The 17,035-nt window shown below is 42.1% G+C and overlaps 1 protein-coding gene across 6 annotated transcripts; it reads left to right on the forward strand.

Annotated features, from left to right (window-relative positions):
- The first annotated feature begins 387 nt into the window (after positions 1-387).
- On the forward strand, positions 388-12,428 carry DUT (deoxyuridine triphosphatase). 6 transcript variants are annotated; one of them, XM_036300692.1, is made up of 8 exons: positions 922-1,432; positions 2,978-3,170; positions 3,745-3,836; positions 4,354-4,413; positions 5,681-5,725; positions 11,261-11,335; positions 11,495-11,565; positions 11,964-12,428. In XM_036300692.1, the coding sequence occupies exons 1-8, from the start codon at positions 1,069-1,071 to the stop codon at positions 12,018-12,020; spliced, it is 957 nt and encodes a 318-aa protein (XP_036156585.1). In that variant the 5' UTR covers positions 922-1,068; the 3' UTR covers positions 12,021-12,428. The 6 variants fall into 6 exon arrangements, with proteins under 6 accessions (XP_036156615.1, XP_036156606.1, XP_036156585.1 ...); XM_036300709.1 differs by having other exon boundaries at positions 923-1,432; positions 3,089-3,170; XM_036300722.1 differs by lacking the exons at positions 2,978-3,170; positions 4,354-4,413 and adding an exon at positions 388-814 and having other exon boundaries at positions 1,294-1,432.
- The last annotated feature ends 4,607 nt before the right edge of the window (positions 12,429-17,035 follow it).

A 17,035-nucleotide genomic window follows, 5' to 3' on the forward strand; every position in this document is an offset into this window, starting at 1 on the left:
GTGGGCGCATCAGGACGGTGCGAGGATTCCACCGGACTTGTCCTTGCGGCGATCCTGGAGCCTCTGCCCGACCCCCTCTAAGTAACAATATCCCCGCGCACTCGGCGCAGTGAGGGGATCGAACACCCTCCTTTCCGCACAGCCCGGGGCTCGGTACTGCGCGCGGAGGCTCGCACCCGCCGCGTGAGGCGGCTCCGCGGCTTTCGCGGCCCCTGAGGTTAGTACCTGGGAAGTCATGGCCTCGGGCGGCGCCGCCCCAGGTGAGTCAACAGCCGGGCAGGGCCCGGGCAGGGGACTCCAGGGTAGTCTCAGCAAAAGGGGCCGGGAAAAAACCGCACACGAAACAAAAAACAAACAAACAAAAGAAAAACAAACAAACACGAGACTAGGAGGGAGGCGGAGGCAGCCGCATTCCGGACACAGTGTGCGCCACGTTCCCAAGGCCCAGGCCGGGCCAATAGCGGCGACGCACCGCCTCCGTGCGCCCCTCGCCGTTACTGCTTCCGAGTCGCTTCCCCGACGGCCCTAAGGCGGCCGGCCCGGCGGCGCCGCGGGAGCGGAAGAGCCAACCAGCGCCTGTGCCTCGGGCCGATGACTCCCCTCCGCCCGCGCCCCCGGCTCGGCTACGATTTCCTTCACTCTTTGCTCCGCTCCGCGTTTAAAGACGCGCGCAGCCCACGCCCGAGCGCCGAGACGGCGGGACTCCGCGGGCCCAGCCGGCCCCTCCGCCCCGCCCCGCTGGGCGCCGCGCCGCCCGGGGCCTCCGGGCCTGTGTCCAGCGCTCGCAGCCTGAGCCAAGGATGTCGCGGCGCCAGTAATGTCGGGGCCGGGCTCCCTAAGGCGTGGGGAGGAGGGGCCCCGCCCCGGAGCCTGGGTGGAGGGCGGCGGGCGAGCAGGGCCGGGGAAGTTCCGGGACTTAGCGCGTTACGGCAGGGCGCGCAGCCCCCGGGCGCGGGAGCGAGGCCATTCGGGTCACCCCGGGGGTGGCGTGGTTCCAGTTGTGTGCGGGGGAGGCCACCGAAGCTGCCCCTGCACTGGACACGTGTGCTACGTTCGGAAAGTTCAAAAATGATCAGTAGTTTGCGATCCCAAGTCTGTTTTCGGAGAAGCGTTCCCAGCCCCTCCCTGCTCCCCTCTCAGCCCCTTGGTGCGCTCGTCCAGGGGGAGGGGGTGTGGCGGGGCGTTCCGGGCGGGAAATTCAGAATTTGGGCGGGTGGCCGGGCTCATTCTCTCGCTCTTGTTCCCCTGCGCCGTCGCTGCCCGCCGTCTACCCCGCTATGCCGTGCTCCGAAGACACGCTCGCCGTCTCCCCCAGCAAGCGGCCCCGGCCGGCGGAGGAGGGCGGCCTGCGGCTCCGCTTCGTGCGGCTCTCGGAGCACGCCACCGCCCCCACCAAGGGGTCCGCGCGCGCCGCGGGCTACGACCTGTACAGGTGAGCGCCCGGCGGAGGGCCGGGGGAGGCCGCCTTCTGCCCCCTCTTTCCCTGCCCCCCGCAGAGAAGGCTGATTCCCGAACTTTAAATGTATTTCTTTATTGGTTTCAGAGAGGAAGGGAGAAGGAGAGAGAGAGAGAGAAACATCAATGATGAGAGAGAATCATCCACCGACTGCCTCCCGCACATCCCCCACTGGGGATGGAGCCCGAAACCCAGGCATGTGCCTTTGGCCGGAATCGAACCTGGGACCCTTCAGTCCGCAGGCTGACGCTCTAACCACTGAGCAAACCGGCCAGGGCTAATTCCCGAACTTGAGAGCTTTCTGTCACGTTAGCTTACCTTCTGCTGCCACGGCTTGAAACTTCCATTTCAAAGATTACAGACGTTTTTTGCATATATGTACAGTTTCCGCCTTTTTTTTTTATATTGGGAAATTTTAGCTTTCCTCTTTAACCTGAATTTAACAGGCATTTGGGCAAAGAGTGTAGGATAGCAAATAAGTATTCATAAATGTGCCCTGAGGCGTTATTTTGCAACATGAAATGTTCTCTGCGGCGTTGTTTTGCAACATTGATTGCATCCTCTCCGAGTGGAAGGTAGAGTTGCTTAAGGCACGCCTTGCCCTTCAAGGCCCGAGCATGGCGCTGTGCATAATAGAAGGACAAGCCAGGGTGGCGCCTAGGTGCTTACTGTGAACGTACCTAGGCAGGATCAGTGAAGGCTGCTTTTGTTTAAAGCGCGTGAATAAAATTTCTCCGTAGGTTCATGTTTAAGTTTGCCCCAAGGACTGGAAATTTCACAAGGGGCTTGAATAGGAAAAGCAGAAATTTTAGTAATACTCCCCCCCTTTTCACTTCTATACTTTTTACCTATACTAAAAACTTTATATATTTTTAAATCCTCACAACAGTCTGAATAGGTGAATGTTACGTTTTACAGGTGAGGGGTTTGTAAGGAGCTGAATTGATTAATCCAAAGGCTTGAATGTAGGAGAATTTTTGACCCTGAATTAATAAGTGCCTTTTTTCACTGGACTCATGTGCCCACTTCTTAGGGCCATTAAGGTAAGTGAAAAGCGATATTGGAGTAGGGAGTGGTCTGAGCCTTAGGATGCATTTTAAAGCATTCCAGGTAATTCTAACCTGAGAACTATGCTCTAAGTCATAAGTAAGTGAGTACAGGAGAAGAGGAGAAAGAACTGTGATGATAGGGAGAAGAGAAAGAAAAAGAAAAGTGAGGTATAGACTGTTGTAGCTGAAAGGGACTATAGTTCAGCCCCTTAATTTTCATAAGTAGAAATAGTATAACACGTAGTTTGACTGTACCATGTCTGGGCACTGTTCTGATCTAAGAAGAGGTGGATTTAAGGTACTTTCAGCATCTTTTATACTGAAATAGACATGGATCTCTTTAATAAATTAGTGTGTAACTATTTGAAGAGAGCAAATTTCATTGAAGAAAGATACACTACCGCTTTACCAGTCTTAATGAAGGTCTTCAAAGTGACTTCCAGTTCTGCTTATTTTTAAATTTCTATCAAAGACGGGGCGACAGTAAAAACAGCAGCAGCACTAGCTGGGTGGACCTTGGAGCATCAGTTCCTCAGCAGTGTGCATCTCCAGGGCTGGTCACAGTGGTCCGCTCTCCCCGCAGCCCGTGAAAGGTCATGGCCGCAGCTGGGTGTGCTTGCCAACCCACCAACACCAGCAGACCAGATGCAACCCAGCTGTCCCCAGTTAGGTGGCCCACCCATTGCCCCCTTTCCTTCTCTGCATGTTTTTCATAATCCCTTGCAGTGGTTCTCATCCTTCCTAATGCCGCGACCCTTTAATACAGTTCCTCATGTTGTGACTCCCAACCATAAAATTACTTTCGTTGCTACTTCATAACTGTAATTTTGCTACTGTTATGAATTGTAATGTAAATATCTGATATGCAGGATGTATTTTCATTGTTCGCGACCCACAGGTTGAGAACCGCTGCCTTAGGGGATTGTTGTGAGACTAACATGAGTTATAAAAAACAGAACTGTGCCTGGGGCATAATAAGGGCTTTATAAATGTTAGCTATTATTTACCCTCCTTCCTTGTTCTCTCTTTATCTTCCTCTTTTCATACCATGTTAGAGAAGCACATACTTTTTAAAAGTTCATCTTTTCTGTCCCCTCCTGCTAAATCATTACCTCAGTTTCCCAACCAAATTTTGTTCAGGGGAGAATGCATTTATATATTGTCACCTCTTTCACCAGAAAAAAGTCACTACATCTAAATGCCAGTGTTTTGTGTTTTGTTTTTTCAATATCTTTCCAGTGCCTATGATTACACAATACCACCCATGGAGAAAACCCTTGTGAAAACCGACATTCAAATAGCTCTTCCTTCTGGGTGCTATGGAAGAGTAGGTAAGTGATTCAAGATGTTTTTGTGATACGTTCCTTCATCTTAGTTTTATCTGGGGTATGAAAGAGGGAAGGGATATTTCTTGGCCTGAGTCCTAAAATAAGGAAGTGCCAACTGTGATGGCAAATGCAGCCATTTGAAAACTTTTATTTACATAATTATACTTTGGAGATATTCCAGTTCCGTCTCAAAGCACTGCAATGAAGCAAATATTGCAATAAAGCAAGTCACGTGATTTTTGGTGTTTTCTAGTTCATACAAAAGTTAATGTTTACACTCTTTTGTAGTCTATTAAGTATACAATAGCATTATGTCTAAAAATGTACATACCTTAATTTAAAAATATTTTAGTGCTTAAAAAATGCTAACCATCTAAGCCTTCAGCAAGTTGTAATCTCTCTGCTAATGGTGGGTCTTCAATTTGTAAAAAATGTAACATCTGCGAAGCACAATAAACAAGGTATGCTTATATCTGCTTTTGTCTCTTATCTCTGCTATTTTTCCGATTCCTTACTTTAGCTCTTAGAAGGCTCACATTGGCTCAAGAGGTTCTCGCTGTGAGAAAAACTGAAAATATAGGTGATATTTAACTGTCACTTTTTCCAGTATTACCACCAACTCCCCCTTCAAAAACCAGACTGCATATGAAGTCAAGATTTCTTTGTGAAGATGGTGATGAGAATGGCTAATATTTGTTATTTAAGAAAATAGAGGCCTGCTCAGGATAATGGCACATGGCATTTTATATCACGAGAGTGAACTTCTAAAACCTGTTAGTATATCCGGCCACGTAGCCTGTTCCCTGAAGGGTTTGCCCCCTTGAAGTGTGTTAGGGAAACACCTCACAGGGGAGGAGCTAAGACAAAATGGAGCGTAAGTTCTCAGATTCGACTTTCCTAGAGTGATGCAGTTGTCCCTGGAGAGAGAGTTTAAAACTTCTTTTCAAAAGCATAATTACTTCCTGACTACCTTTAAAGTAAACCTAAGGAGCAAGTGGAACTGTGCCCACCCTCGTGTCCCAGGGTTGGGTGGGAAGTGATAGCAAGAGTATCATTATCTTGTTGGCCATGAGACCTGCTGATGCCCCACTCCAGGCACTTACCACCTTATTGTCCATGGGTTATGCATATATGCATACAAGTTCTTTGGTTGATCTCTTCCCACCCCTGCTTTTTATATTTTCTTTTTAAGAATAAAAGGCATAATAAGAATAAAAAGCATAGTAAATTGAGTTTCTAAGGTTTAGTTTTTGGCATTTTTTTCAACTGACATTAAGCCTTTTACTCTGGTTCACTTGTTATATACGGACATGTCTTCTGGCATCTGTATCATGAGTTGGAGCCCCAAGTTCTAGACTGGGCTCTGCTACTCTTTGATTAGGTTTATGACTCTTCTCCCCCTCGCCCTCTCCCTCTTCCTCTCCCATATCCCCTTCTTCCCATCTACATTACCACATGCTCAGAACTCTCATTTTAAAACAAAGTCCTTTTCCTCAGTTCTGTGCCCCTGCCAGCTACAGTCCTCCCACTGTGGCCCTGCTTCACAGAGTCGCCTACGGTTGTCCCACTTGCTCACCTTTCAGTTCATTCTAGTAGTCCATGGCTGCACCACCCTAGTCCTCCACTGACTGAACTTGGATGGACTGGCTTAAGTTGGCTTCAGATTAAACCTTGTCAGATTTTTCTAAACTATTCTTTTCTACTTTGGTAATACAGAGTAGTAAGTAAAGTGAAGATGAAGATATCAATGATAGGAAATAAGAGTAATAACATGCTTAAATTGTGTCAATTATATCAAGTAATTGCCCTTCCCCCTTAAAATAGCCAATTTCTCTCTTTTTTTTTAGCTCCACGATCCGGCTTGGCTGCAAAACACTTTATAGATGTAGGAGGTATTGTATTTACATTTTTATTCTGTAAATATTTCTAAGTATTTACTTTGCATTTGCTTATTAAGAGGAAGTAATCTAATGCCAAATTTTATTCTTATTTTATTTCAAGAAAAGGAAATGGTTTCTGTTGTGTCTTGCCTTTTAGAAATTTCAGTCTCTGAATAAAAGACAAAATCATGATAGTTATAAATGCTATTTGAATATGTTTAGTTTTTAAATGACCATTATGTGAAATGTATGTTATTTTACTACTGGGCTAACTAGACACTCTCTGACAGATAGGGTTTTTGCCTTGGTTTAGTGTTAATCTGCATTTAGTCCAAACATGACTCCATTTATAGAAGAAAGTTTATTATTATGAGAAGGAAGAGCTTTTATGTCACTTAAGCAAAAGGTTCTAGAAATGTAGGTATATATTAAAGTAAGATTTTTCTTATCTCCTTAAGAGAGGTATCCATGTTTGTCAAAAGATAAAAGGAGAATCTTTCCCTAAAGTCAAGAGAGAAGACACTGTCCTTTCCTGACTCGATTTCTTTTTTTTTAATAATATATTTTTATTGATTTCAGAGAGGGAGAGAGAGAGATAGAAACATCAGTGATGAGAGAGAATCATTGATCGGCTGCCTCCTTCATGCCCCACACTGGGGATCGAGCCCACAGCCCAGGCATGTGCCCTGGCAGGAAATCAAACCCTGACCTTCTGGTTCATAGGTTGATGCTCAACCACTGAGTCACACCAGCTGGGCCTGTTTCAATTTCTTGCTGAGCAAGTCCTCCATGGCTCCTATTCCCTTATAACAAAGCCTTACTCAGTGTCTCCCAAAGTCAACAATTTCCTCACCAGACCCCTTTCATGAGGGAACCTTAGTCTCCTCTGCTGGCCATCCTTGTATGATCTTACTGAACGGAAATTCTCACCTTCCTGATATGCCTCCCTTACTTGGATCTCATTACTGGTGATAGGCCCCATTGACAAGGTTATGTCCGGACCCTCCTTATCCCCATTGATAATAGCGAGTGCTTCACTAACATGCTGAAGCTACTTTTGACAGATGAGAAAACTGGCTCAAAGATGAGTCCAAGTAGACACAGTAAAAACCTGGAATCTCCATCCATATGATTTCACTCCACTTGTTCTTTCCACCACCATCTAATGCTGTTGATCCCCCTGCCCATCCACCACCGGCCATAGTCTGTCCTGAGTTAGCTCATTGTCACATGCACTGCATACGTTATAAGCACAATTGAGACCTGTCCTTGAACTATCTCCTGCCTGCCCCTTAGTCTCCCCATGGTGTCACTAGGTGGTGCTGTGGGACAAGACAAGAGCCCAAAAGCAGTTCCTAAGGGAAGCTGAGTTTGACACAAACAGGGATGGACCACCCCCTGGGATTGAAGATTAATTACCTGGGCTCAGTTATGTGTGATTTTCAAAAATACTTGTATATAGGGTCAAGTATGGTAATTTAGGACTATAATTTAAGGATATAAAAATTGTGTATATTTAAAAAGAAATTTCAAAGGGTTGGGAAAAGCACATGGGCTTTGGAGAAAACAATGAAAATTAGTGTGCACACCTGTGAAGGGTTGGAGGATTAAATGCTAATGTATGTAACTCTAATACTATTTGACTCATATTAAATCCTGGAAGTTCTATTTCCTGTGCCCTAGGGACTTCACAGACTTTTTTTTTTTAATGTGGAAACTTTGTTAATAATTTTTGCTCTGTTGAAGCAAACCCTCTGAAAAAAATTCATGTAAAGGAAATGGAAAGTTAGTTTGCCTGGTGATTGGTTTGGTATTTATAAAATCACATTGTGGTGTGTTCTTGGATGCAAAGTATCTTAAAAATGTCTCTTAGGCACAGGTCTATCACAGTTGGCCACAGTTTTTATTTCAGAAGAAAGATGTTGTTAGAAATCCCAGGCTGTAAATAAGGGTCAAAGGGAAAAGTTGAGTATGCAGGATTCTGTTCAGAACTCACATCTGGTAGGTGTGGATAGTTTTCACTAAAGGTTTCCAACAAACGACATGCCAAAGTCTTGACAGAGTAAAACATTGCCTGAAGTCAGTTAATCACTCTGCCAGTTCCAATGCATGATTTTTCCAGTGATAACTTCAAAACACTTGCTGCTTTCTCATGAAGAGAAATATCCCTGGTGTAACTTGTGTCCCTTACTATGTGGGTTTTTCTTGAAGGTCAAGTTGCCTTTGAGTGATAAGTGAACTTGGAACTGTTTTTGTTTTGTTTTGTTTTTTAATACTTTTGGCATTCATGCTAAAAAGTAAATTTAATTGTGAGCTTTTTTTCCCTGCCATACATTTTAATTGACTTCAAACAACTTCATTTCTTTTAGTTAGTTGAAGGTTTTCCCATGTCTGTGTGCTGCGCATAAAATCTTGGTGGATCACCTGGCATTGCAGAATTCAAAATTCAAAACCCAACCATTTGAGTTTGATAAAACAACTTTATAGATAGATAGTAAAGGCCTTTACACAAAGGGAGTGTTTTTGTATCTTAGGAGATAGCATAGACTAAAAAAATAAATACTTAAGTCATATGCAAAAGAGTTAAATACCCAAAGAGATTAGAAAAAAATATAAACAAAATATAGAAGAGAACATGCAAGTACGCAGCAATCATGGAGGAGGAAAAGTCCAGCCTCGCTAGTCACCAGGGAAATGCAAAGTAATGCCATGAAATACCATTTCATTTCTTTCTCATTACTTTGGCTGGAATTAAAAAGATTGCTACCTCTGGTATTGCAAAGACTTTGGAAATGGGCCTTCTTAAATACCGTTGGTGGAAGTTTGAAGTGCTACACCTTTTTTTGAAAATTGTCCACTAAAATTTAAAATGTACACACCCTTTGACCCAGAAAAGTGCTTTTTGGAAACTATTTGATGAGGATAAAAAGCAGTAATACACAAAGACATATGTACAGGGCTGCTCTGTGTGTTATAGCAAAGTGTGAAAATAACATGAATGTGTGATAATATTTAAGAAATACATACAATAATGGTCCTATATATCTTAGATTTAAAAAGAATGACTAAGACATGCATATTAGTCTCAAAGAATGTCTATGTGGCAAAAAAGAAAGTAATGTATAAAATATACTAGAGGCCCGGTGCACGAATTCGTGCACGGGTGGTGTCCCTCAGCCTGGCCAGCAATCAGGGCCTATCAGAGCGGGCCAGCCAGGGGCAGAGACTGTGGGAGGTTGGCTGTGGGAGTGCACTGACCACCAGGGGGCAGCTCCTGGGTTGAGCATCTGCCACCTGGTGGTCAGTGCGTTGTCATAGTAATTGGTGGAGACCAGTGGTAATGGTTGCTTAGGCTTTTTTATTATGTAGATTACTGTAATATTGGCTACCTGAGGGAGGGTAGGGGAACATTATTAGCTTTTACTTTATATGCATCTGTACTATTTGGGTAATCTAAAAATGTTCTGGTAAAATAGGAACAAAAGAATTCAGAAGTCAATCCACATTGTCTTATCTTGCACATTCTAGATAAATGAGTCCTAGTCTGTACTCCAAGCCCTGCAGTATGGGATTCCATTGCCTTCGATGGTCATCTGTACAGACCATGGATAGCATATCCTGCTGAGGGCTTTCTGCATTAAATCTCATCTACTTATTCCTGCAGCCAAAATTCTCTGCACATAGATCTAAAGGAAAGAGTTGGTCCCATTTTTGTCTTAATTGTATCAGTAAATATTAAGGACAAATTTAATGGTCAGCTGATAATGGGGAAAGAAATCAGGCTTCAGTATTCTTTGAATTAGTCATTGCTGTATAAGTAGAAAGGAAGACTGTTTTAAGAAATACTTAAATTCAATTTCACATCCCTAGTAATTCATTCATAAAGCACAGGGGTTAATTTAAACTTCTCCTGGGATCCGCTGGAAAAATCTAAAATGTTGATTTTTCTGAGTTTTGTTTTTTTTCCTATGGTGGAACTTTTTAAAATTTTTTTTTAATTTACTTTCTCCCCTTCCCCCTATATGAGAAAATTGAAAGGAAATGCTTACCCTTGTTCTAAAAAAAAAAGGTTTTTTTTTTTCAGTTGACCTTTAAATAATGAAGCCTGCCAACTGCATTGGTACCCATGGAGCTAAGTTCCTGATTACTTTTATTTCCTTTTTTCCTTTGATAAGAGGGTGTTTTTTTTTGTTTTGGCTTTGTGTTTTTTTTTGTTTGTTTGTTTCTTTTAGAAGGTAGGTGTTACTAGATAGACATTACATGGACCTGCATTGAATTAGGTTTGCATGAATTCTATCCAGCATTTTACAAACCAAGGGAAAAGAATTAGCAGGTATAAAGGAAATTGGTAGGAGTGGAGGGGAGATTGGAGAGTGACTGCTAGTAGATAGGAGGTTTCTTTGGGGCTAATGAAAATATTCTGAAATTGATTATGGCGTTGGTTGTACAACTCTGAATACACTAAAAATGGTTGAATTGTGAATTAAGTTTCAATGTTAAAAAAAGGAAATGAAAAGGCCTTGGTGCCACCTATATTATCTGTGCTTGTATTTATGGAAACATTTAAAATTCCTGGCTCAAAGATAAGTGCTAACAAGTCTGGTGAATGTACTTCTCTGGGCCAAAGCTGGGCTCTGGCTTACATTTCTCTTTTGCTCTTGTGTTTAGCCTCAAACAGGTACTAATTATACAGGATTCTAAGTAAAAGTGTGCTCATTATTAAGCTAATGTGTTAATGTCTTCTGAGAGATCACTCTCTAAGAAAAGGTGGTGACTTAAATTAAAACTTTCAGCTCCATTTTTATTATAGAAATGAAATGTGCTGATATTTGGTAGATGGCTGCTTAATGATGTCAGCATTGACTTACTCCACTGCTGATCTTCAGGCTTTTCAGACATTTTTATTTATGACTCAATCATATTTCAATGTGGAGATTAGTAGGAAGCTGCCACCAGAAAAAGCCTTTAAAATCCAAATCATAATTTTCTCCTGCTCTTTTTTGGCAGGTGTGCAGCGGGTAGACAGTGGGTTTGGAGAGCAATTCAGGACCACCTGTCTGAGTTGCGAAGTGCCTGCTCGCAGTTTAGAGTAGGAAACTGTCACCATTTGTAAGGGTAACCGGTTGGAAAATAAGGACTACCTTCTAAATTCTTATTTGCATATTAGTAAGATTTCTTAGTTTTGATGCTTTACGTAGTTACCAGATGCTTACTCAGTTGTATAAAAATCTCAGAGCCATGCCCAGCTGGTAAGGCCCAGCTGGTTGAGCGTTGACCCATGCATCAAGAGAGGTCGCTGGTTCGATTTGCAGTCAGGGTACAAGCCCAGGTTGCAGGCTCAATAACCCACCAGGGGGCCATGCAGGAGCAACTGATCAATATTTCCATCTCATCAATGTTTCTATCTCTCTCTCCCTATCTCTCTAAATATTAATTTTTAAAAATCTGTAAAAATCTCAGAGCCACATAAGTGATTTTTGAGGTAATTGCACACTCTTAGTGTTTTGGTAGCATAAAACAAATTAACATTATTTTTCTTTTCTCCAGCTGGTGTTATAGATGAAGATTATAGAGGAAATCTTGGTGTTGTGCTGTTTAATTTTGGCAAAGAAAAATTTGAAGGTATGTTAAATACATATGGTCACGTAGATGCAGCGAGTTTTCCAAATTATGTACTTCTAAATGGCACATGCTGTAGTTCTTGTTGTATAAGGCAGAGTACAGAGAATGCATTAATAAAAGATCAGTAACACACTTTTGTGTGTTTTTTTCTCTTTGAAGTAAAAAAGGGTGACCGAATTGCACAGCTCATTTGTGAAAGGATTTTTTATCCAGAAATAGAGGAAGTTCAAGTAAGTATCATAAAAACTGAGTAGGGAATGAATGATCAGTGAAGGAAATTAAAATTGTGAGATTTAATATGCTATCTGTAACTAAATAGCATATATGACTAGTCCCATTTTTAAGCAAAATTAAAATCTTAGCTGTAGAATTTCTTGATGATTTTCATGGCTATCATATAGCATTATATTGGGTAATAAATCATTTAAATGTACTGTGAAATTCTATTTCCTTAGCTTTTTTGAAAATTACTCAATATTTAAATTTATGGAACTAAAATTTAGTTTGGTTTTCTGTAATCTTTTTTAAAGATGGATTAGCAGGAATGAAAGTCTTATTAATGAGGAGCTGGGGAGAACTGAGAGGATCTGAAATTAACCAGATGGCTTACCACCTTTTATCTTTTCAGGTTTTGGATGACACTGAAAGGGGCTCAGGAGGTTTTGGTTCTACTGGAAAAAATTAAAATTTATGCCAAGAATAGAAAATGAGAAATAGTTTTTGTTTGGTGTTTTGCACTCCTGTAAACTTAACAGCTTTAGATTCTAAAAAAGAATTCTACTTGGTTCTCTTATGATCAAGGAAAAAGGTAATCTGTTGGGATCACATTGAACCTTTTTGTGTTTTTCTACATTTGTTGTTGTATAAATATTCATGGTAACCTAATAGTTTGTTTTTTCAATCAAACGTACATCAGTTATAGGTCCCCAGAACTGTATTATTCACTAAATGCTACTCATTCAACAACTTATTCTTCGGTTTGTTTTATAGATCATAAGCAAAGCCTTTTATTCAATAAATTTGAATTCTTTCACAGATACAAATTATTATGTAAACTGAACTAAAAGATAATAAAAAAAGTTATTCCTTGTTCTCTTTATTGTATAAAAACTCTGTGTGTGTGTGTGTGTGTGTGTGTGTGTGTGTGTGTGTGTGTGGATGTGTGTAGAGAGAGAGAGGGTGGGGGGAGAGTCTAAACTTTTAAGCTTAGGATTTCTTGGTGAGAGTGGGAAGAAGGGACTCATCAGTTTCTTTTTCTATTTTTAGTGATTTTTTTATCTTCCTTTGGTAGACCCCAGGTTGACTGGGAAGAGTATGTTTGTGAAAGGAAATATAACTTGGAAATTTCCAGTTGGTTTATTTCTCCAGATTTTGTTTCATCAAGTGAATTGTACGAGTTGTAGTTAGTATATTGGTTTCCCTCACTGCAATAGCAATAATAGGCTGTATCCAAGGAAATATTGAATTTAATCAGGATAAACTAAATATAATGATGTATGCTTAGTCCACTGAGTTTGTCCAACCCATGTACTTTTGCTTAAATATGTTTAAGCAGCATTTCATTTCTGTGGATTTGTTTGATTAACATTGGCAAACTTCTAGGTGTGCTTTCTATACTCATTTCCCAGACCCCTTTGCACCAGGCTGTCAGTCAGGTACACTAGTGTGGGACTCCAACGCATCATTTTTGTATGTGGGGTCACACAGCAGACTGCCGGAGCTGGCTGCCCAGGTTCTAGAAGCACAGGCTAGAGTTTGTTGCTGCCCACCCAGTGGTTCTCTAGGCCATTTAATACCCGACAATGTAGTGGGTCGCTATTCATTAGTGAGTCATGATAGCACAGTGGGTCATAACTAGCATTTAAACTGAATAGAAAAACAGAGTGACACTTGTCAGGTGGGTAAATACTATGAAGATTGAATTACCTATTTATGCGTGTACTGAGTCGTGGTATAAATTATTTCTGCTAAACTAGCCTGAGTAGGTTCTGTTGTCAACATAGTAACAGTTGAGTAAGAACAAATAGTATGACTACTAAGAGATATGGTCTTATACTGTTAAACTAGTTACCCCTTACCGAAGTCCACTATATTAAGCACTTACAAACTCTTACAGCATACCTGTGGGAGAGTAGATAAAACACTCTTTATAGATGACAAAAATAGGCTCAGAGGGCCCTGGCCAGTGTGGCTCAGTTGTTTGGAGCATCATCCTGTGCACCAAAAGGTTATGGGTTCAGTTTCCGTTCAGGGCACGTACCTAGGTTATGGGTTTGATCCCTAGCTGGTGAGTGTACAGGAGGCAACAGATTGATGTCTCTCCTCTGAGCTTCCTCTCTCTAATTTTTTTTTTTTAAAGTCCCAGAGGTATTTAGTAACTTGCTTAACATTTCAGCCAACATGACCACTAATAAAATTTGGGCCCTATGTTTCAAAGCCAAAGTACTATAAAATTCTTTATAGTACTTTAATCTTTCAGGTGGTAGAATATAGAATGGAAGAGGTAGTTAATGAAAGCCCTTATCTGTTTCATACCTGGAATATTTTTCCATCTAGGCACCATACTTAAAGGAAGATGCTCAGATCTGTAGCTACTCTGAAAGAGACAACCATATCCATGGGGAATAGATGAAAGACTTGGCTATTTGGAGAAGTGTGTGTGCTGTGAATGGGGGCGAGGGAAATAGCAGAAGGTCCCTGGGATATGTATGATAGATGTTCTTAGATCTTAAAGACTCCTAAGGGATAGGCTTGTGAGATTTGAACTACAGATACTATCTGAGATAATAGAAAAGGTATCTTGGTCTTTGCCCCTGGTTCCTGACACAGCTCCTAAAACCCTTGTAATTTCCTAAGTGATATGAACACTAGGAGCATCTCTTGTTTTAATATTGGTCTTTGACCTCTGTTCCTGACAAAGCTGAAACCTTATAGTTTCCTGGGTGATGGAAGTGTCTGTGGTTCTAATGAGATGACTGGGTGGGCACCTTGATGGCTCCTGGATGGGGACTGGTCACCAGAAAGACCATGAATAGAAGCCTAGAATTTTCAGGCCTCCACCCCACCCCTCATTCTCTTGAAGGGAGAAGGCTTGAAAGTGGAGCTAAGAGATGAAGCTACCATAAAACCCCAAATCTCTGGGCTTCAAAGAACTTCCAAGTTGGTGAACTTATAGAGGTGCTGGGAGAGTGGTGTGCTCAGACAGGGCATGGAGGCTCCATCCCCATCCCACATACATTGCCCTGTGTCTCTTTCATTTGGGTTTTCCTCTGTGTCCTTTATCATACCTTTTAGTAAACAGAGCATAAGTGTTTCCTCAGGTTGTATGAGCTGCTCTAGGAAATTAAACCCAAGGAGGGTGGGTCTTTGGAACCTCTAATCCAGCGGTCGCCAACCTTTCAGGCCTCACGGGCACCAGTAGTCAGTTGGTCAGAAGCAGAGGTGCTAACCTGGGCTTGTGACCAGCTTCTGAAGGGTGTGTGGGGGGTGAGTGAGGGGAGGAGACATTCTTGTGGGACTGAGCGCTTGGCCTGTGGCCTCTGACACTGTCTTCATGTCGACAGTGTCAGAACTGAATTAAATTGTGGGACACCCAGCTGGTGTCACAGAGAACTGCTTGGTGTAGAGCAGTGGTTCTCAACCTTCCTAATGCCACGACCCTTTAATACAGTTCCTCATGTCGTGGTCACCCCCAATTTCATTGTTACAAATAGAACATTCTTAAAGCATAGTGATTAATCACAAAAACTATATATATATGTGTGTGTGTGTTTTCTGATGGTCTTAGGCAACCCCTGTGAAAGGGTCGTTCAACCCCTAAAGGGGTCGCGACCCACGGGTTGGGAACCGCTGGTCTAGAGGAAAGCCTCTACGCTCCTGGTGACCAGAAGTGAAATGCATGTGAGTAGTAAAGGACACTCACAGGGAGAAATGACATAGTCGAGAAGAACTGGATTTTAACAGTTTGGTAACTTCCCAGCCAGAACCAGGCATTTTTCCTCATCCTTCACAGTTCTGTCTCACTAATGACCCCTTGTCCACTCCTGTCCTTGGTACTGTAACATCAGAAGAGGAACAACCAGGTGACTCCTACAGACTAATCTGATGCTCCAGTTCACCTTGGTGGCTATGCAGTGGGAGCCACGTACCAGAACTTCAGCAGTTGGCCTGGGTGGATGGGGGACCGAGGCCCAGAGCACCTTCTCTGCACAGCACTTCCTGCCACATGACTATCTTTATCCCACCTGAGAGGAGCTAAATAATCAAATGATTATTTCCTCAGATTCATTTTCCATCTCATCAATGGAAGAATGGTAGAAGGCTACAAGGCTAGGACACATAGGCACCTGGAGTTTTATGACATGAAGGGATCAGAGTTTGGGATTAATGGGCCTTAGAAACATTGACAATTTAATTACATAAGTATTGAGTCCAAGATGTCATATAGAACATTCTTAGCAGGGCTCCTACCCCAATCCTCTTGCTTTGATTATTCCCAAGTCACCCTAAGTCCTCTCTCGTCTGCCTTCCTCTTCCCCCACATCTTTAACTCCGACAGTGGTCCTCATTAAGAGAGTACTAATAGTTGGCACTTATCTCTGGTCCCTCCTCCCCGCAAAACTTCTTTTCCTCCTGCTCACCTCTACAGCATACCCATAAGGCAAAGGTGATAGACTGTTAAGAACGGCAGATACAGAGGATAGAAATCACATGGGCCAAAATTTCGTAATAGTGGTAGTAATATTTATAGATTCAGAGAGCAGCCCTGTATAGAGAAAGCTGACAGAGCCCACCATAAGAGGCATGTAATCATTCTAGTAAAGACAATGTGATTGACCTTTGTCAGGCATTTAAAACCATCTTATCATATACTCATTAGTGTAAAATGTACTATTTTATGTAACTGACCTGGTCCTTTCAGCTGAGAAATATGCTCTGGTATTGTATCATCATCCTAAGAAGACAGGTGAGGTGGAAGAAATAACGTTTCAAAAGTGAAAAAGAAATGCCTTTTGCAAAAAAAATACATCTCTACTTGGAGATGGATTGGGTACACAGGGTTTTGACATTTCTCTTTCCTGTACTGAAAAGAAAATGAGGAAAAAGCAAAATATAAATGAAACTGAAATTTTTCCTGAGAATCTTCTCAAGAAGTATATGAAGAAGAAAACAGTCCATTAAAAATGGTCTCCCCTTATTAGTAAACATGGTTAATTTGGGAGAATTTTAAAAGATCCAGAAGTCCAGCCAGTGTGGCTCAGTGGCTGAGCACCGAGCCATGAACCAGAAGGTCACTGTCTCAATTTCCTGTCAGAGCACATGCCCAGGTTGTGAGCTTGATCCCCAGTAGGGATCTGCAGGAGGTAGCCAATTGATGATTCTCTCTCATCATTGATGTTTCTGTCTCTCCCTTTCCCACCCTCTCTCTGAAATCAATAAAAACATATTTAAAAAATAAAATAAAAAGATTCAGGTGGTTCCCTAAAGAAAATGTCTATTTATAAAAGTAAGATTATAGAGAAAATTTAAGATTAATTTGATTAACAAGTTATTACATTATGTCTTGGTTTGTATCTAATTTTTAAAAAATGAGTAAAGAAAAATGTCTAATCTATATATACTAGTGGCCTGGTGCACGAAATTCGTGCATGGGGGTGGGGCTGGTGTCCCTCAGCCTGGCCTGCACCCTCTCCACTCTGG

Source organism: Myotis myotis, unplaced genomic scaffold (genome assembly GCF_014108235.1).
Source record: "Myotis myotis isolate mMyoMyo1 unplaced genomic scaffold, mMyoMyo1.p scaffold_m19_p_1, whole genome shotgun sequence".
Lineage (NCBI taxonomy): Eukaryota > Metazoa > Chordata > Mammalia > Chiroptera > Vespertilionidae > Myotis > Myotis myotis.

Excerpts from the sequence above, each read along its gene's own strand:
- DUT (XM_036300692.1), top strand. The coding sequence starts at position 1,069 with ATGATCAGTAGTTTGCGATCCCAAGTCTGTTTTCGGAGAAGCGTTCCC. Across the intron at positions 4,414-5,680 it reads GAGAAAAACTGAAAATATAG|CTCCACGATCCGGCTTGGCT; the intron begins GTGATATTTAAC and ends CTTTTTTTTTAG. Across the intron at positions 5,726-11,260 it reads ACACTTTATAGATGTAGGAG|CTGGTGTTATAGATGAAGAT; the intron begins GTATTGTATTTA and ends TCTTTTCTCCAG.